A 21,194-nucleotide genomic window follows, 5' to 3' on the forward strand; every position below is an offset into this window, starting at 1 on the left:
TCCGATTCCTGAAATGTGAAGACTAGAAGAAATGTGAAGACTAGCCCCTTATTTTCCCCCATTTTGAAGATAAGGGAACAGGCTCAGAGATGTTCATTCCTGTCCAAGGTCGCATAGCCTGGGAGTGGTGGAAGGGATGATTTGCCTCCAATTCTAGTCTTCTAGTCCAAACCTCCCATTTTTCAGAAGGAAAAACTGAGGGTCCAGAAAAGGAAAATGGTTGTTGTAGTGCACAGAGTAATGAGAACACAGGCGGGAAGAAAAGGCAGATTCCTTTCCTACCTTCCTTCTTCCTTTCCTTCCTCCCTCCCTCTCTCTTGCTCTCTTCTTCCCTCTTCCCCTTTCTTTTTTCCTTGTCTGTCCGGAGTTTTTCAGGGTATGTGCATGCACATGGGTGTGTGTGCATGTGTGTGTATACTCTTCACAACAGGATGGTCTAGGACGAGCCCTGGTTAGCAGCCTATGTGTAATTTTGCCTCAGAAATGTTGATGATTTGATTTCACTAACTTCCCAGTCCTTCCCCACAACCTAGATCCCAAACTTCCCATGAACAATGCAAGAGTCTTAGAGGCATCCTGAGCTGAAAGTACTGGAAAAATCAAATCATCTAACCTAACCTTTATTTTACAGATGAAAAACAACAGGCTGAATGAAGGAAAGTGAGCTCCCCAGGTCACAAAGCCAGTTAACAACCCAGCTGAGGTAGCTGGGACCCTCAGCACCAGGGCACATTCAGGTCACACTCAGAACACTTCTCAAGATTTGTGGGTGGCTCTGACAGTCCCATCATGCTGGCTGGAAAACCCAATCTAAGCAAGCATGTCTCAAATCAAGGATGAAAACTTTTCCACTGAGCGAGTGAATAGAATTCTAATGAGAAAACTCGTCAAAAATAGAATCTTTATGGGATACACACACACAGATACACACTGATATGTGCATACATGATTACTGCATACATCATATAGAAAGGGTGCTTTTTTTTAAATACTTGATACTAGGCATATAATAAATTCACAGAGCTAGCAAGGACATCAAAAACATATTGCTAGGGGAAGCATATCTTGGCACAACATTTTTGAAAAATGAGCCATCAATATCTGTACGAACTAAAATATACGCATTCTTTGATCCAGTGATTCCTCTTCCAGGAACCTGGAACCATCTAGAGAAACAGAACTGTACAGATATGTGGATGAGGGTGTTTACTAAACCATCGTTTACAGCGCAAAAAGGAAACAATCAGGTGGTCCATCCTTAGGGTTATGGCCAGAGGAACCATGATATAATAATTGTAGAATTTTGTGTAACTCTAATAAAATGAATTATTATAGAGCTGAAGGGACACCCATCATTTGTTAGTAAGAAAATCAAACTGCAGTGCAATGTGATGGACACACTTATTTTTACAAAGACCACCACCGCTCCATCATGTCTATGTGCATCCACGTTTGGGGCAAAGGGACATGAAGGAAAGATGGAAGTCTGTTAACACTGAGCATCCCAGGGAGAAGGCATGATTGCAAGGAACCCAGAAATAGTCTTCTAGGTCCCGTTTCGCCTTCCTTTTCCCCTGTATACCTGCAGTAGCAGGAACATTCTGAGAGAATTATTCAGTGCAACCAAGAGAAGCTTGAAGCTGCCTCTTTCTGTCCCTGGCTCCCATGACCATCGTCTGAGCTAGTTATTTCTCCCAACAAAGTGTCCTGGTCCCGAGGCAAGAAGTGACCTGCTGAGCAGATACAGCTGGTGAGATGTGAACACAGCACCAGCAAAAGCTCATCCTTTAACACAGGAAGAGGGCTCCATCTCCTTCAAGGAGAAGGTGGCTCACGATGCTTGATGCTCCCCTGCCCCACAGAGGAACTCATAACCATAAATAAACCAGGCAGGACCCACTCTGCTTAAAACTAAGAAGCAGACAGAAGTAAGTCTGGCAGGCAGGCCTTCTAGGGCACTTGAAGCAGCTACTTGGAAATCTGGCCTCGTTCCCACGGGCTTCTCTGTCCAGTCCTAACTGCAGGTTGAATGAAAATGACCGAACCATGGAGGCAGAGGTCCTGACTAGGACAGTGTGACTGCTAGGTTTCAATTATGATAAAACTGCCTTCCCTGAAGCCCTAACTGGGCAGCACATCCTCCTGGCTGAGTGCTCCAAAGAGAACTGTCACCATCAACTCCCAAAACTCCAAGAGTTGTGCACACGAATACATAAAACTTTCCCTCTGTGGGGACAGTGCCGGCCTCTGATCCACCACAGCTTGGGAACCAGTGGGAAGAAAGGAAGAGAGGTCGACTTACCAAGCCAACTTCTGTTTAAGTACACAGACACAAACACTGGGGGGACCGTGAAGAAATCTACCACAGAGTTCACTTCCAGCCAGAACCACAGCTTATCGTTGGCTGCAATAAACTGGGGAGAGAGGAAAGGAGAAAAACATGAGAGGCACGATGCTGGCATTCGAAGTATATGCTTTTGCCAAAGGCTATGTTTTGGTTTTTCACAGGGGCCTGGAGGGAGATGTTATGTCCTTCTCATATCTATACCAATCACAGGCTATTTCTGTCTCAGAATTCGGTTACACAGTCTCTTGTAGAGAATGACCGTAGACTGTTAACCTTGGAGAAATATCAGGCGATCTCTTTTCCTGTGGTTTTCAATAGCATCATAGGAAAGTTTGAGTGGTCTCACTTCCATTAGACTCTAACGGAAATATGACTTAAGTAAAGCATAGATGTACGCATCCACTCACACACACGGACACACAATCTCCGTAATACACGTTCCGTACAGCTCCCCTCATAGACACGCTCGACTACAAACCCTCCAAGCCCCCAAATTCTACCAACCTACCGCCTCGATTCAAGCCTCACAACTGTTCTCTCAGGATTCAACTAAGTGAGCCCCGATAAACATAATTTTACGAGTTTTTTTTTTCTCCATTTAAGACAACAATGCATTTGCATTTAGAGAGATGAGAAACAGTCGGCCAGTAGGAGTATAATAGTTACTTCAATCCCTGGTCGCCTCCTTGGAACAAGATTTTAACATGCACTTCTGAAAATGCGAAGTTAAGGAAAGGACTCTCTCACAGACTGAAAATCAGAATGTGGGTCTGTTGTCCCCCCTGGAAACACTGGGCTTCATCTCTGCAAGAGCAGATGCTCATGGGGCATGGCCCCTGGGTACAAGCGGCCCCATGATGATACTGAGTTGTGGGGATCAGACTTACCCGCAGGCCAAAGTAGAGAAGGAAGAACACGTTGAAAGCCATGTCGATCTGTAATGTGAAATCTTTGTAGAAATTCTGGCAGGATTCTATTGGGCTATTAGACAGGAAGAAGAAAAAAGCAAGAGGTAAATGAAAAGCATCATCACGTCTTACACATACTGTGTGGTAGTGGTGCTTGGGGTAGAGGACAAAATGAATCTTCATTGACTAAAACATTTGGTCTTTCTACCCTCTGTGATGATCAAGCAAGCATGGCCAAGGGGTCTTTCCATTCAACCATTCAGTCTTTTGTTCTTTTATTTGTTTTTGTAATTATATATTTATATATATATTATTTTTATCATCATTCAACAGTTGAGCTAAGAATCTAAAAAGGATCATGCAGATACCTTGGAGGAAGGACAAGCAGGAGAGACCATCAAATTCCTTAATTTCACATTAACCCTTAAAGAACTGACTTCTTTCTTTTAGAGGACAGATACCAAAGCTCAAAATAGTCCCTCACACCCTCTAGCACATTAGAAGTAGAGCCCATTTTCAGTTAAACTCAGTGGCTGTGTTTGAGACCTCTTGAAAGCCATCGGTTGATGAATAATAAAGGACCCAGGAGCATCTCAGGAAAGCTGTGGAGGAGAGGATCCTGGTTGATGTTCTGGCTAGACTAAGTACGGACTTGATGTATAGCACTCTGATCTGGAGAAAGAAGCATTGCTCAACTGGTAAAGTTCAAGACCATTAAACCAAAATGTTGAAGCAGTACTCTAAGGGTTAATTTTTTTTTTTTTTTTGGCATGCAAGTTAATTGGCTTTGTGTGTGTCAAGCAGCCAATGCGAACCCCCAGCACACTCTACTTTGTTCAAGAGTAGACAGTTTTTTAAAAGGGTACTGCTATACAAACTGGTACATGGCTTCCATGGGCTTTCCCATGTCAAACTGATCAGAGGATCAGTGTGTGAAAAGTCCCAAGTTTGGGGCTGGGTGGGAAGCAGGAAAGCCTCATAAGCATCTCAAAGCTGTGAATGAAAATTCATAGTAGACTGTTATCAGTAAGCAAATGGTAACACTCAGGCCAGAAACATAAAGAGGATGAGGTGGGGAAAGGGGAGGGAGTATGGGGAGAAGCAAAATACTTTCCCTGGATGGAAAGCAACGTGGACCTTTGGGCCAGGAGAGGGCTAGCTTGAGAAGTGCAGGATGGAGGATTTCCGAGTACCACCACTTTGGAAATTGCTATACGCAATACCAGTTAGTATAGTTGTACTTCTGCAAGGACAATGCTTGGTTGTTCAACAGGCAGGAATCTGTGCAGTATGGGAATGCAGGGCCCACATAGAGGCATGGTGGGTCGGTCTATGTGACTCTCCAATCATATTACATGCACTGAATTTATCCATTCTTCATCTCTATTACAAGTCACACATGCCCTTTGTCATCTCCTAAGTCACAAATAGGTGGGAAAACCTCCAGACAAGCATTGGGGGGAGGGGGGGCAGGTTACCTACATTTGCATTTACCAACTAAGCAGACTAAAGGAAAAGCAAATGCTGAAAAACATTTCTTTTATAAAGGAAATGACAACTCCTAGGTTTTTGCTAAGGTGGGGAAGTGGGAGGGAAGACAGCATGTAATTTGCTTAGTCCAATGCTGGAAGGAGTGAGGAGCACAAAAGCTAAACTACTGCTCTTTACCTCCTCCCCTACTTGGGTATTAATTTAAATGAAAAAAGGAAAATCCAGACCTAGAGTTAATAAGAGACACTTCTGCAATCCCCAAGCCAGGATGGTGTTTTGTTTCATGTCAAAACCAAGACCCACAAGGTCCACAGGTGTCAGAGTTCTTAGCTTCTCTAGTCACAGTGAAAAGAAGTACATGAACTAGGTTGACCAGAAATCCACTATAGATTCCAAGGGAAGAGACAATGCATCTCTGTGCTACATAAGCCACTGGTGTGATGTGCTACTGATAAATGAATGGTGTGTGTGTGTGTGTGTGTGTGTGTGTGTAAGAGAGTGATCAAGAATGAGGGTGGGAAGCTCTGTTGGTAAATGCTGCACTCATGTTTTTACTTGTACCAGTAGTGACTTAACTGTGCATTTAAATTCATATTCATCAAGATTGAGAGTCATAGTCAAAGGGACAGAGAGAAAGTCTTGGTTCCCAAGTCTACTATGGAAAACCCACTATCACTTCACCAAGGTCAAACAATAACCTTACTATTGCCCACACAATATATTTGGATGTCCTGTGAATTTCCTAGCTCCCATTAATTCCATGGCCTTTGTGGTAAATTTTGTAGTAAACTTAAAATGTATCTAATAGGTAAAACATTTGCTAGGCTGTGGAAGGGAATGGGATAGTGGGGGAAAAGATGTTAGCTCAATGCCATTGAGGATATTTTGGTTGAGCATAAATGGCCTTTTCCTCCATATGTTCAAAAGAACATAAGGAATCGGACTGTAGCAACTTCTTCCCATTGATCCTTTCCTTCCTTGTAATTCCTGCTGTTCCCTCCTCTATTGCCCATATGCAAAGGCAGCAGTGAGAGGGCTTTCTGCTAAAGGACACTGTGTTGAAAAATATACCTCAACAGCATCCCTGATTTACAGAGAACAGAGCTGAAACCATATCAAACCTTTTCCTTAATACTCTTTCAAAAATTTTGAACTGATTTAACCGCTGTTTCATAGTATTCCTTGAGTCCTAGACTTTAGGCTGAAAAAAGAAAAGGAGTACACTATGCTGCTGGTGCTAGCAGACTGTCCTCCGGCTGAAGCTTGCCAATGATATGGGTACGCTCTGTTAAGATATAAGAGACGAAGAGAAGCAGAAAACTCTGGGATAAAAGAGGCCCAGCCTCTGTGACCCAGGTAGGACCAGAGTGATGGGGAAATCTGTTTTCTATCCCTTTTAGCTCTTTCCTGCTTGCCACGAGAGTCCAAGGAGAAATGTCCTGCCTAGTTTTCTCAAGTGGCAATAGAACTGTTTATCAGGATCCCCTCTGAGATAAATCTTCTGAGTGCCTGCAGTCTACAAACTCACATAATCAGAGACCACAGAGTGGAGATTCTAAAGCCCCATCATTTCATTCCCTAAATGGAAACAACCCACAGAGAAGTTCACTGATCTTATAAAAAGAAAATATATAATTCAACAATAAAAGGGCTGGCCATATCAGCCAGGATTTATTTTCCTCCCAAAGAGATTGTTATCTTAAGGATTAATGCTCATTGTAGGGTAGAAAATGAAATACAAACTGCTTCTCCTTCTCATGTACAATAAGAGAATTCCCTGTCTAGATACACAGAAGTTTCAAGAGCTAGAAAAGAAATCACTTTTTTTTAACACAAAAGAAAGTGACTCCGAAGTACACACTTAAATTTGGATTGCCGTTCTTACGAGGCATGCCCATGTCCGAATAGGCTGTATGTGGATATATGTTGCCAATAGAAAAAAAAAAAAAAGTGGAGTTTTAAGAACTGAAATAGGGATACTGGTTCTGATCCTGGCAGTAGTAAATGGACTTTCCCTAAATTGTTCCTGGTTAAACTAATGATTTACCAATTAGAGGACACAAGATAATTGGTAAGCTGATGGACTCCTCATTCTTAGGCTCCCACAGTCCATGGGTCAAATGTGATACTAAAACTTTAGGCAAGTTTAGTGTTTTCACCAGGACTCTATGATTGGGACACCTTCAAAAGAACCTCAATAAAGAGCTGCTTGTGGTTTAAATATTCAGTGTAGGAGAGTCGTCTTATTTCCTCTTGACCATCCAATAAGCACATCTTTAGTATTTAGACGTCTATAGAGGAAAAGGAGACTCACTCAGAATGGCAAATATATCTCTTTCTTCATCTATTTAACAACATAATATCCAATGAAGACCCCTGAGCGGGAAGATCCAATAGTCCTTCCTGAAACTGACTTAAGACCTTGTCTTTCCAAAGCACAGGGCAAACAATGGCTAGCCAGGTTTTCTTTCAAGGGGCAGGGACTAAGGACAAAAAAAACTCACTTCCAGCAGGTGTTCCTCTGGATATCTGCATCATCACCAAGAGGGTAGTAATTGCCCTCTCTTCTCAGCCTCTGAACTCTGGTGTTTTCTGAAGTCTGTTTTCCTAACTCCCTGAGTCTGGCTGCTCAACCCAGTGGAGATATTTCTCCAGGACAGTGGTTCTCAAACTTTAGCATGTACCTGGAAGGCTTATTAAAACATTGACAGGTCGCTTCCAGAGTTTCTGATTTAGTAGGGCTGGGGTGGGGCCCTGGGAATTTACATTTCTAACAGCTTCCCAGATACTGCTGCTTGTCTGGGGACCAAACTTTGAGAACCACTGTTCCAGAAGCACTTTCTTGCAACTACACACTAATTACAGGTGTTGCTTCTCAAGAAGATTCCCATTCAGACCTGAGCAGAGATGATTAAACGTTTGAGCCCACCCCCAGATAACCAGCTGCATACCACTTAACTAATTGCTGAGATCAAGAGGTTGAACAGATATTTTCACTTCCAGGTGGGAACAAGGGGGAAAAAAATTAAGACGATACAGAGAAGTAATTACAACACCACTATGTGAGCTTCGCCACCGAGATTCTAATTAACAGAGTGCCTGAGGAGCACATCTTTAGTTTAAGATTAAAAGGAAAAATGAAGTATAGATGGGGAGAGGTTACGGAGACTATCATTTATGAGACAACAAAATGTTAAGCAGTTTAGGGACATCAACAGCAGCAGCAAATATCTGAGATGATTTAATAAATAACCACATGAGAGGGAAGGGACTAACTGAGGAACAAAATAGCACTTTGTGAAATAATTTCTAACATCTGAATTCTCCTCGCTCTTGTGGTTAGTCCCTTTTTAAATTGGATGGAGCCTTCTCAATTCCCACCAGGATTATGGACCACCAGAGAGCACCACAGACATGAATCAATACAGTAAGTTTAATGATTCCAGACTCTTCTCCTAGTCTCACCTCTGCAATGTTGCCAGATTAATTTAATTAAAAGATGTCATTCATCTACTATCATGGCTCCCTCCTGCATCATACATCAGCTCTAACCCTGACTGTGATGAACCTCTGAAACCCAGCCTCACTACATGTCCCATTTTATTTTCTACCATCTGCTCCACGCCAAGCCCTTTGCTACTATGAGCTGCTACCTTCCCTATTTCATGAATGTGACCCACATGTTCCTAATTCTAAATCTATGCTTTTGCTGTGGCCTCTTCAAATGCTCCTCCATCTTTGTGTTCAAACCTTAAGGCAACCCTCAAAGCCAACAGAAAGGCACAGCTCAGTAAATTACTCGTGGCCTCACTGACCTCTCCCATCTCTGAATTCCTATAGCATTAGGAGCAAGGCATTCCAAACTGTCTTATAATGCTGATTCTCATCTAATCCAATATAATAATACTTGGCATTGTATAGAGCTTGCACACACTATTGCATTTGGTCCTTACAACTTGGCAAAATAAAGTAGACAGTTCGTTATAATCCTCATTTTGCAGACTTCTGAGAAGTAGAGGCTCAGAAACCTATGCAAGATCATGTAGCTAAGTGGAAGTGTTGGGACAGAGACCCAATATCCTTCCTGCCATACCACCTTACTTCTCCAGAAGAACTGCAACATCCTTGGAGAGGTAAAAAACAAAACAAAACAACAACAACAACAAAAACATAAGATGTAGCATCTACTATCTACAGACCCTGGCATGGAGCTTTTTCAAAAACAATGAGGGTTGACTGATTTACAGAGGAGGTGAAACTGCCCCAGAAAAATTTAATGTGTTTGTTGAATGGTCTGGGAAAATTCAGAGGAAGCTGACCTGTCCAACTTGTATCTAACCCTGCTCTGTAAAGACGGTCATACGGGACATTACTAATCCCCAGGAGTGCTTCTGGGGCCCCTGAGGGGGTAGTGGCATCATGGAGCCTGACCCTATCTGCTGAGGGTAAGTTCCTCTGCTTGTGGAGAAATAACTCCTAGTTATCCATCTGCTTAAAGATGATAACCCTCAAGATGCCCTAATTTTCTCTTATCCTCTCTTATTCTAAAAGAACAAGAATGGATATAGTAATGGATGATGTTTAGATACTGAGAACACTTCTAATTATGGAATAGATAGTAAAGTTTTGCATCCCATTCCATTCAACTGAAGTAAAGAAAAATGATAACATCATATAGTCGTGGATACTACAGAACCTATCTGCAACCGAGAGGGAGGAAATCTAAATGACTGGATGTTTTTCTAATAATGTCTGGATATACTGGATAAGCAAAGTGCCTGCAAAATAGAAATAAAAGCACCTAGCTGATCAGAATATTATGAGAGCAAAATATTTTTAAAGGGAGGCAATTCTTTGCAATATACTCCAAATTATTGGTATTATTATTATTCATATAATTTTAGGTCTCAGAAAAATACCTTCTAAGTTAATAGTAATAGTGGATTTAGTGCAAATGACAAGATAGTAATTAATCACTGAGAAAGTAATAATCTTTATAGAGAACGTTGTCTTCTAACCTAGACAGCACCCCAGGTCTTGAATGGATCCAAGTTGAAAGCTTTCTATCCTTTAGCTTTCATTAGTACCCCCATTTTAACTACCTTGTCAGTTATGTCCTTAAGAGCTTGTCTTTCCAATGTTGGTGCTTTTAGTGTTTATACTGAGTGGAGCATATATTCAATAACCTGTGTAGGTTTTATCTCTTTTATCAAACAGAAGCCAGCTTCTCCTGTTGACCATCATCTTGACTTTATCCCAGGACATCTGAGTAGGTATCTTCTAAGACGTTATTATTGTTGATGGGGGAGTTTGCATTCAGTCATTAATCAATACTAATGACAATGACCTCAAAAGGAGCCTTTCTAAATCTTAAAGCACTTGTTTTAGACCTTGCAATGGTTCTAATGTGAATAGAAAACATTTTTGTTACTTGATCCCAAGCCAGTTAGTTAAATGGCTTTGTTGGGAAATCTTCAGTTATGGGTTTGTATCAACAGGTCTATTAATCTTTCTGACAACATCAGGCTTCCAATTCTGCCTCCACTCAATTGACAAGATGTGAGCCAATAGCCACAAATATATGCCTCATTAGGGTCATGTTGAAATGAACTGGAACAAATGAAAAGTTGGTATATAAACCCTTACTGCTCTGGGATCCCATGTGCTCTGTCTTCTTGAGCTCTGACTGTTATAGAGAATCCTGGAAGAATGATAGCAGTAGACTTCAGAGCAGTTGTATGGCTCAGGGTATCTACCTGAATAATTGGTCCTAATAATTAAGCATTCTTCAAGGAGACAAACAAAATTACATAGATTGCCGATGAAGAGAAAAAAATATGTCAGTTTCTTACACACTGGATTTCTCAGTGAAACACACTGATAATCTGTTTTCATGAAACTCAGATGGTGAAATCTCTGTCACTTTCTGATAGAGTTCCTCTAAATTTTCTCACAAGATTTCAAGATGCTATCCGAGCTTAGGGTCTCCTTCTCATCTTCATTCTGTATGTTTTTATCCATTTAAGCACCCAAATAAGTAAATCAAAAGCAAAAATGTGGGCATCACGGGACATTACTAATCCCCAGAAGTGCTTCCGGGGCCCCTAAGGGGTAGTGGCATCATGGAATCTGACCCCATCTGCTGAGGGTAAGTTCCTCTGCTTGTTGAGAAATAACTCCTAGTCATTCGTCTGCTTAAAGATGGATGACCCACAAGATGCCCCAATTTTCTCTGATGGAGTTGAGAAGTTAACCTCAAGCTTGTATAGCAGTTAGGTAGTTTTGGAATTCAATGGAAGAGTTAAAATTCCAGCTCTATCGTTATTAGCTGTATAATCGTAGACAAATAATCTGAACTCCACAACTTGATTTTCTCATCTGTAAACTGGAGATAAGGATACAAACCGCAAAGGTTGTTGCAAGAATGAAATCGGATAATGAGTAAAGACTAAGTGCTGAAGAGGTGATAGTTATTTTTAAAACTAAGGTAATAACAATAGTGATAGATAAGGACTGTTTGTAGAAAAATGCCAAAAAAGGCAATCATCCAAATGAACAAAAACTGATAGAATCAATTATTTCACACTTCATTTTCCATTTGTACCTGCTTTATTGCTTCCTTATCGGATGCTGTAATAGAATTCAAATGCCCAATAGGTTGTGCAGTGAGCTAACATCTGGTGTCATTCTATATATTAGAGCATTTCATTTGGGTAATATTAAAGAAGGAACACCAGGGAAATTATATTTCCATAAAGACAGCCACATAGTCTCATAAATATTAAATAATTAACCAAGATTTCCTGACAGAGAAAGCCATGAGTCACTTTAATGAGTGGCCAGAGGAGGTTGTGTATTCTTTTCCCGGGTCTTTAGCAGAAGAGAGAGTTTCATTTGCCTGGTTGGCTTACCATGAATCTGGAGGAGAGGCAGGGGGAGGAACCAGTCATATGTCTTCTAAATATCTCTTCCAATTCTACGTCTGTAAGATCATGTATTTCTTCACTGTTGGACTCTTGGAATGATGTCCAAAACAACCTACCCACTAATGCTTGTTTTCTCCAATTTGTCTACAGACTACAATTATTTCAATCACAGTTGTTACCAGACTGGAATTAGTGTTCATATTTGCCAGCAACTTTTATGTAATAAATCAGAGTTAAGCTACTACATGAAACAGAGTCTTGCCAAATGAGTGCTGCTTTGGTTCTCACTGAACTGTCTGAGAACCCATGACCGATTGCTTCTTACTCTTATTTCTCTACCTCCACTGACGCCAGCCATCTCTTCTTCCGTAAACTCTTGTTTACCTAGTAGAGGGATGTGATGAAGTAGAAAATTCAAATACACACACACACAAATACTACAAAACAGACTAAGAATTCTTCAAGGGCAGGGTCAATGTACAATTGTGAGTGGTACATGTGGATGGGGACACATGCGCACACACGGCACATACCCACAGCCTTCCAGCAGAAACGTATGCTCTCTATCCAACCCCAACCTCACTCTGGGACCATCCACAAAATAGGATCGCTTGGGTGAAGTGATTAGAAAGGGGGAGAAGAGGGAAGAGAGAAGTTCCAGGTCTGAATGAAGAGCAGGGAACCCAGACACATTGCCTGGCAATGGGGGGAGAGGGATTGGAGAGGGAGGATTGCAGTAACTCTGACCCCTGGAGCCAAACTACTCTCATGCCTACAAAAATGTAGACCTGAAGAAGCAAGAAAAGAGGATTCATCCTAACATTACTGGATATTAAATGTTGCCACACGTGTGCCGAGAGGCCCATAGACAATCATCTCTTGCCCATAATAACCACTAGTCAGCTCCTAGACACTGGGGGGCAATTGTCTGGTGTCGCCATTTCTTAAGGAGAGAGCAACCATGAGGAAGCAGCCTAGGGGCACAGTTTCAAGGCACTTCGGACTCAAGGCTTCCCAAATAAACTACGAAGGTCTCATAATTGCATAGAGAATGGTAGGGGCTCCTAAGGTTGAGCATGTGGGTTGGGATTCCCACAGTATAACAGTCTTCCAAATCACTGTGGGATCTCTTTGAGCTGTTATTGGGCACAGACTTCAAAATTCTCCTGTTTGAGCCTTCTTGTCCTGATGTTTGTCTTGGATTCTTCTGGGTATTCCCTGGTCATCCTACTAGTCTCCTACTTAGCTTATGCCCTATGCTCCCACCCCCATCCACCTCCCTGGCTTTAATGTAATCCTGAACAGCCTGAACAGCCTGACCTTGGCAATGCCTCCTTGCTATGGGTCTACCTGCAAGGATTTTAAGTGGGAAATCCAAAACTCCCGAATCTACACAGCCAGGCCTAGCCTGCTCTGGGTCCCAGACTGATAGCCTAATCAGATGGGGGGTAATGAGGATGCAGGAGACAGATCCCTTTCCTGTTCCCTTCATGGAACTCCAATTTCCTGCCAGCAGCCAAAGAGACCTAGATCTGTCACAGTTTCAATCTTGCTATCTGCCAGCCACATCTGGACCCAAGCAGAATAGCACACATCTCCTCGGTGGTCTCATCTGAAGAGCTTCAATGACAAAGAGTGTCAATGCTGGAGACCTGCCTCGTACCAACCTGGGGAGGCTCGAGAGCACTAGGGAAAAAATAATTAGGTAAGGAAATGGTGGTTCCATTTATCTGCTTTGCTTCACTTTGAAGAATAGAAAACACTGTCACATAACATACATACTCACCACCAGGACATTGGCATTTGTTAAAAGCTACACATGAATTTATATGTGATGCTAAAGGATAATTATGATAGTTTTGTTTCTGATATCCTGAGGTTGGTTTTTTCTTTTTGGTTGAGAACTTTTTTAAGAAGACACTGAGAAAGACCTGGTACACGTTCTTCTGACATCTGGCATAGAAAACAATTACACCTTTATATTACACAAGAAAATTAAATAGCCGTGTCTTAGCTCTGTCTTTGGCTGACAGCTGAGGCGTGGAAGTTTTGTAAGTATTCCTATTTAGGAGTTTTGTTGGGAGCCCAGCAGCCTCACAGCCAAAAAGGAGAGTCTGAGATGCTGCTGATTAAAAGTCATGAGTCTGCTGAGTCCAAAACAGGAGTCACACCTTAGGAATGCCATAAAGTGACCTGGGCAGTGGGGACCAACATTACCACGGAAAATCAGAGGTGACAAGTTACCTTTAGAGACAAATTGTCATCATTAACACAGAAAATGGTAATGGCTTGTTAAGCCCTATGATTATACAATCATATCTTCAAGTATACACTCTTCTAATTTTCTCTTTAACTACTTCATGGAAATAACTTCTTACCTCCAGGAACATTTCTTTTCCTTCACTTTTTCTTTCCCATTTGCTTCTGGTTAGCATTGGAAATCACTTATTATCAAAACTGTCCTGCTCGTACCTCAGAAATAATAGCTCCTTCCACCATATTAATGGTGTCCAAATGACTTCTGGATCCATTCAGAAAGTAATATCATGAATTGTGTGCTCATTGGGGTAAAGTTTCTTTTTCCTTGCTTCTTTCTGCAGTTCCCCTTTTTAATTCTATTGCCATATCTTTGATTTTCTCTAGAGTCATTTTCCCCCCTCACTGTAAAAATAAAAGGTCTGTGAGGGACCCAGGATGCCCCTAGGAAGCTGACTTCTTATGATTCTCTCTTTTGTCTCCATAAATGGATCCATTTAACCCCTCTCTATGTTGGGTTTCAGAAATCCTTTCATTTTATCTGGAAGCACTGTGTTTTTCTGAGAAAAAGGAGTGGGTCCCTTTACTGAAGAACCCCAAAGAGAAGAATCAGTTGTTTCCTTCACCAAACCCCCAGATGAAGGAAAGCTCTGGTAAAGTGAGAGCATGTCATCATGCTGGTCAGGATCACCTGCTCTGCATAGGTCTATAATTCCATCTAAGCTTTCAAAAAGGGAAATGCTTCCATTCAAAGGGCCTTTGTACTGGTAACCAAAAGAACATGTTATGAAATTCTAAGCAAAGTCTATTTCTATAGGGCGAATAGGATATGTTTCACAGAATAAGGGAAAAAACATTGTGGAAAGAGCTTCAATCTACTAAATCCCCTGGATATGAGGAACTCAGGATTCATGAGGAAAAATAAAACACAAGATATGAAGCTTCCAATTTTGTGTCATTATGACTGCTTAGTGCAGAGTTTTAATCTAAGAGGCTCTAGCAAGCTGGTTCCACCAAGAATTGTCTAGGAATTCTTATTCCTGCCATAGGATTATTAGAGTTTGGTAATGCCCACCTGTCATCGTTCTCAAATGACAGCCAAGGTATGTATTAAAATGTAAAGCATCTATTTACAGGAAATAACAAAAAATCCAGTTCAAAAAAAGAGCCTAACAATTATTTTTGTAACAGTTTATTCTGAGAATAAAATAGAGAAAAAAAAGAGCAGGAAAAAAAAAATGTTAAAAAAAAAAAAAAGAAAAGCAGTTTTAAAAGGAGTCATTAGACACTCCTAAGGCAAAAATATATCTCAATGAGAGAAAATGATCACGATTACTAATCAGTAATATTGAATGCAATGCCAACATGTTTTGATGAATATGGTATTCCTTTATTGTACTACCATTGACATCTTTTAAAGTTGAATTGGCACTCCTGTTTGCACAATAAACTAAGACAAAGGCCAATGATTGTATTTTTCAGGACAGTTAGCCTAAGAGATTTTTTTTTAATATACACATTTAGATATTTATTAATCTCATTAGCTCTAAACAAAACCAAACTAGGTAACAGTGTTCAGAAAGATGTGATAAGGCACCATAATAATTTGTCATTTAGAGCACATCCACGCAGAGTTGGGAATTTGCAGGACTGATTGTCAGGTAAATGGTTACTTGGAAAACTGGCCCTTGCTTCTAAATTCCATGTTGTTAGGCTTTGCTCAGCATACATCTAAAAACAGGAGATTTATTTTTGTCTTTCCCATTGTTTTAGTCTTGCGTTTTCAAGGGACAGGGTGGCCTTCGTGGCATCACAGCAAATTGGGGGCCCACGAAGATGTCCAAAGAAAACCCTAAATCCCAGTGCTTCAGTGTATTCTAACACTTACTGCTTCAATCCCACACATGCGCCCAGTGCTCATTACATTCAGGTCCGGGCCTGGGGGTAAAGCTCGCAGCATGCACGGGCAGTGCAGGAAAAGGATCTGGTTAACCTGGAGGCAACAACCGAAAGGGTGAGCTTGCAGCATGCAATGAAAACCACAGCTTGGCCTTAGCTGCCATGCAGAAAAGACCTACATCAAAGAGTCTGCAGTGCGGCTCCTGGGTAAGAGTCGATATGAGAGAGGTGAGTTACTTCAGCAATGAAAGACACAGGCAGAAAAATGTCCCAACCACTCTAAACAGAACGCTGTACAGAGCCCTGGCATTACACACAAGAAGAGGCAGTGTAGGGGATGGGGAGGGGAGAGACAGAGGAGGGAAGGCGAGGACAGAACTGGTCGTCATGTTGATGAGATGGTTTCCCTGGCCATCCTTTCGAATGCATGTCTTATTAGAATGTATGTTGCTTCAACAAATAACCTCTAGAGTCTTTAACATCAACCATAATTTTTTAAGATGTTCTGAAAATTCAGGAGAAGCAAGGCATCAGTTACATAAAGATACACACCATGATTTCTTGTGGTTACAGTTCGTTATACAAGCAGAGCTGAGCCGGTCAGATAAATAAGAGACAGTTAAGTGCCAACATCCTTAACACTTTGGTTACAGAACTCATGGTAACTCCCAAGGTATAACATGGCAGTGAAGCCACCCAACACGGTCGTGAAAGCTCGGGGCAGCGCAGAGTAGGTAACTCTATGCAACTACCACCCCAGGAAGGAACTTATGACCCTCAATTTAAACCCACTCCCAAGGGGCGCCATCTTTTCTTCATCCCAGCATGCATGGCAGGTCAGAAGTGAGTTCATCCACATATACCTTGACCATTCCACAAAACCTTAGTTACAGGTGAGACTCCCCGAAAGTGTTTTTATCAAAATCGACTGATCAGGAAAAAAAAAAAAAGTTTTTCCTAAAGGAATAAAAATAGTACCGATTCAGCAGGAGCCCATCAAGTGCCCCTCTGATGTCAAGGCCACATGGGGTCTCTGAGAACTGCCTTATTGTGAACTGCCTGCCTCACATCTGCTTTCTTTTCTCCTCCCCCTTTGCCTCTTGTGATCTCTGACACATTGAACACAACGCAAAGGATGGTGTGGTCTAGCCCTAACTCACAATTTCTCCCTCCTGGCTCTGATTGGAGGAACGGGCACTCCTCTTAAAATGGGCTCCTGGAGCTCAGCCTTCTCCCCTGCAGGTGTGATCACAGCCCCGAGGGGGGACACAGGGATAGCAGGGTGCTATCTCAGCCTCACATGCTCTCTGAGAGCTGACCATCCACCAAGACTCGGGCGCCGCTGCATCGTGTGGCTGGATGCGCGTAACAAAGGAGCCGCTCCCTGTCCCAGCCTCCACACGCCTCAAGATACAGCTGCTTCCACTTGGTTACAACTCATTCCTTCTGATTAGAAACCTAAAGGCTTAAGGTGAATGACATGTTTTCAAAGCGATTATAGTTTGGAACAAAACTATAACAGTCTGTACATTGATTCAACAAATTTCTCCAAGGTTCTTTTGAGACACGCACTACGCTAGTTTGGGGGACATAAAATTCAATCAAACATGGTTCCTGTTCTTCGGTCATTTTCCATTTAGTAGAGGAGTCTACCCAGATTTTAATTTCTGGAAGCATATATGCAACAGTGCCTTGCTTCCAAATTCTACCATAGGACCTTAGGCATGTTACTTAATCTCTCTGGGCCTCAGACTCCTCATGTATAAAATGCAAAGAATACCTGCCTCCTCAGATTGTTGAGAGGAATAAATGAGTTAGTAAATGTTAATTGTTTTGTTAGTGGCTGGCACATGGAAAATGCTGTGTCATTTTAGCTATTACGATCATTAGTAGCCAAATACAGTAAGAACCTGGGATAAGATGCAAAGGGCTCCGAAAAAGGTGGCCTCTGCTTAACTTTTGAGGTAGGTTATGAGTGATGAGTAAAATCTGTCAGGGACAGAGGCAGGATAAGGTACTGAAGCAGAGGGATAAGCATGGGCAGAAACCTGGAGGCCAGAGTGCACAGTGTACTCTGAGAATGGAGGGAGGGGGCGCCATATGACTGGAGCCTAAGTAGACTGTAGGATCGACAAGAAATGGAGTCGGACGGAGACTGTGAGGCTCTGTGCACCTCAGTGGCAACATGTCTAGTCTTTTTTTTTTTTTGAAAAAAGATTTTATTTATTTATTTGACAGAGAGAGACACAGGGAGAGAGGGAACACAAGCAGGGGGAGTGGGGGAGGGAGAAGCAGGCTTCCCACGGAGGAGGGAGCCCGATGCGGGGCTCGATTCCAGGACCCTGGGATCATGACCTGAGCCGAAGGCAGACGTTTAACAACTGAGCCACCCAGGCGCCCCATGTCTAGTCTTTATCCTATAGGAAACAGGGAGTTGACAGAAGCTTAAATGCAGGAGAATAAGGCCATTATGTTTTGTAGGAAGTTAACTCTGGTAGTGTTATGCAGAAGGAATCAGAAGCAGGAGCATGTGGAAGCAAAGAGGTTAATTAGTCAAATTAAATTCCAAAGGGGAAAAAAAGTCACCGACGCAGATAATAAGATAAAAACTATTGTTGCAGCACAAAGTATCCTAAGATCCTGCAAAACGCCCCTTCTTAGGGCGCCTGGGTGGCTCAGTTGGTTAAGCGACTGCCTTCGGCTCAGGTCATGATCCTGGAGTCCCGGGATCGAGTCCCGCATCGGGCTCCCTGCTCAGCGGGGACTCTGCTTCTCCCTCTGACCCTCCCCCCTCTCATGCTCTCTCTCTATCTCATTCTCTCTCAAATGAATAAATAAAATCTTTAAAAAAAAAAAAAAAAGCCCCTTCTTCAGGGCAGGATGCTGCCAGGGCTCCCTAGGGAAAGGGATTACCCACAGTCTTACTATAGCAGCCACCTAACCACGTGGCTACTTCTCCTACCCCGACCCCCCCCCCCATCATTACAGTCTCCGTGTCACAGAGCATGCGTCGCTTCATCTTTGGAAAGGACCTACCCTATTAAGAAGCCATTCTCTCTGCTTTTTGGACAGCAGTCTCTAAATTATACTTAGAATCTATATACAGTGGACAAATTTCAGTACCTTGAACGGAGGGAGGGCACCCGTACATACTAGACACTTGCGAACAATGACAGACAAATTACATGTGAACACACGTAGGCATGTACGGGAGTTACAACTAACACCTTCTCTGCTCATTGTCTAAAGACCTTGGTTAGCAGTATTACCAAGCATCATACTCCACTACCTCTTAAATGTCCTATCAAACCCTATGTGCATCTAGGCTTCTATAAGCACGATGAACTGGTTGTTTAGAGACTTAGATTTCCTCAGATCCCAGAGGGCTGCTGAGAATATGAATTTTGAGGGGTGCAGCTTTCTTTTGGTTGGAGTCAAGACAGCAAGAGGGAGCGGGCCATTTGTGAGAATGTGCTCTCCCTTTAAATGTTATTAAGTGTGGTGCTCCCTGAGCCCAACTTTCAAGGACAAATGTGGTGGGAACTCTGTACGCTCAGCTGCCGAGACAGGAACGGGAAAGGTCTGTATACTGCGGTGACCATGCGATCATACTTCTTTGGCGGGTTCTCAATTGTTCTAAGTGCATTCTAGTTGGAAGCTAGGACCAGAGTACAAATGTTGACCTGGGGTGGGGGAGCATGAACCCTCTGCACTTGGGACTTGAGAAGAAGAAAACATGATGAGCTGAAATCATGGCAGAAGCCCAGACTGGTACTGTCTACAGTGACGGCCGCTGCGTAATTAGCAGACACACGAGGAACCGGGCAGCTCAGCAGGAAGGCAACTTTGTGGGGCAGCTGCTGCCGCAGGGCCGATTTCAAAGGAGAGTGGGATAGGTCTTAACTAAAGCTAAAATAAAAGGTCCCACCTCGGTGGCAGTTGCCTCTGAAGACGGAGGAAGGAGTATGTCTTGTCTGGGAAGAGGGTGAATGTTTCTCAGCTACCTAATGCCTCTCCCTTACTCTCCCAGCTGGGTAAAAAGATGGATACCCAACAAAAGCTTTTCCCTCCCTACTGCTGCCCTAGTAGGTGAAAAAACCATAGATGCACAGCGTTCCAAAGAGATGACATCAAGCAGCATCAGAACCTCATCACCTCCCCCCGGTTACTCTCCTGGTACTTATTGGACAGAAACCGACTGGGAATTTGCAAGAGCTAAGAGTGCCTGTCCGTGTCCCTGACGTCTTTCCCAGCGACTCAGTAAGTAGATCTGCTTCACCTGCTCCTTTCAAAGCCTGTGCTTCTGCCAAGAATAGGGATGACTGTGTGCACCTTCATATGTATGCATCGGTGTGCAATTTTAGATAAGCATGTTGAAGTGAGAGGAACTTTTCAGTAGGTAACAAGTTTACAGTTTGATCAACAGAACCGACCAAGCTTCAAGGATGCTGATATTTGGAAAGGCTAAAAAAAGAAAACAGATGATTTTTTTTTGAAAAAAAAAAAAAGCCCACACATACTGTATTTACAAGTACTTTACTGAATAACAGTTGGTTTTTAGTTGATTTCAAACCTCGGTTGAAATCATTCCAAAATTAATGCCATTTTTAAAATTCATTCAATGTGACCTTATAAAAAGTTTGGTGTATATTTTCCATTTGTTTTTTTCTCTTTTAAAAATTTAGTTTCTCACAAGGGAGTTTCTTTGTGCTGATGGAAGATATCAATCTTCTGATTGGGAAGGGAAAAACACAAATCCAAATGATAAGACGCCCTCAAACAGTACAGAAAAAAAAGTGCCTCTAAAAATGGGCAAAGACCTAAAAAATGTCTGTACCTGAGTACTGTGTTGTGCTCACATCAATCTCCTGGTTTTGATAATGTGCTATGGCTATGTAACCTACAATAGTATGGTTGGAGGAAGGGTACACAGAAACTCTCTACTGTTTCTGCAACTTCTTGAGAATCTTAAACTATTTCAAAATAAAGTTATAAGAATAAAATAATCAGTTACTTTGCCTGCTTGGTTTTACTTTAGTTGGGTGTCAGGTTAGAGGTGATTCAGAGCCTCAAAAAAATATACAAACGGATTTCTTTAAAAAGTGTTTATTTGGCACCTGTTACATAAGTAGTACTGTGTTCAATCCAAAAAGATATAAAAGAGGCATAAGGTAGACTGGAAATACCAATCAATATTATTAACTATCCTCCTTCCTTCTCAGAGGAACACTAATTGAGGCAGAGAATGTCGTTTATTAACTTTGCAAATTATCATAGACAATCTCTCAAGATAGAAAGAACTGTCAATAAACATAGGTTATTAATGTGATACGGAAGCTCCTAGAATTCACCCAAAGCAGTCTCCTC

The 21,194-nt window shown here is 42.1% G+C and overlaps 1 protein-coding gene across 27 annotated transcripts in view; it reads right to left on the reverse strand.

Annotated features, from left to right (window-relative positions):
- The window catches only part of KCNMA1 (potassium calcium-activated channel subfamily M alpha 1), a 715,944-nt gene that overhangs the window by 290,699 nt on the left and 404,051 nt on the right, over positions 1–21,194 (reverse strand). For 23 of the 27 annotated variants that reach the window (XM_032423695.1, XM_032423687.1, XM_032423686.1 and 20 more), the window contains 2 exons: positions 3,235–3,328; positions 2,303–2,414 (listed from right to left, as the gene is read on the reverse strand). In XM_032423695.1, the coding sequence (XP_032279586.1) occupies positions 2,303–2,414; positions 3,235–3,328 (206 nt within the window). Of the gene's footprint in view, positions 1–2,302; positions 2,415–3,234; positions 3,329–16,006; positions 16,031–21,194 lie in introns of all 27 variants that reach the window. The other 4 variants (XM_032423677.1, XM_032423676.1, XM_032423673.1 and 1 more) reach the window with 1 other exon arrangement.

This window comes from Phoca vitulina, unplaced genomic scaffold (genome assembly GCF_004348235.1).
Source record: "Phoca vitulina isolate PV1807 unplaced genomic scaffold, GSC_HSeal_1.0 scaffold29, whole genome shotgun sequence".
NCBI classification, from domain to species: Eukaryota; Metazoa; Chordata; class Mammalia; order Carnivora; family Phocidae; genus Phoca; species Phoca vitulina.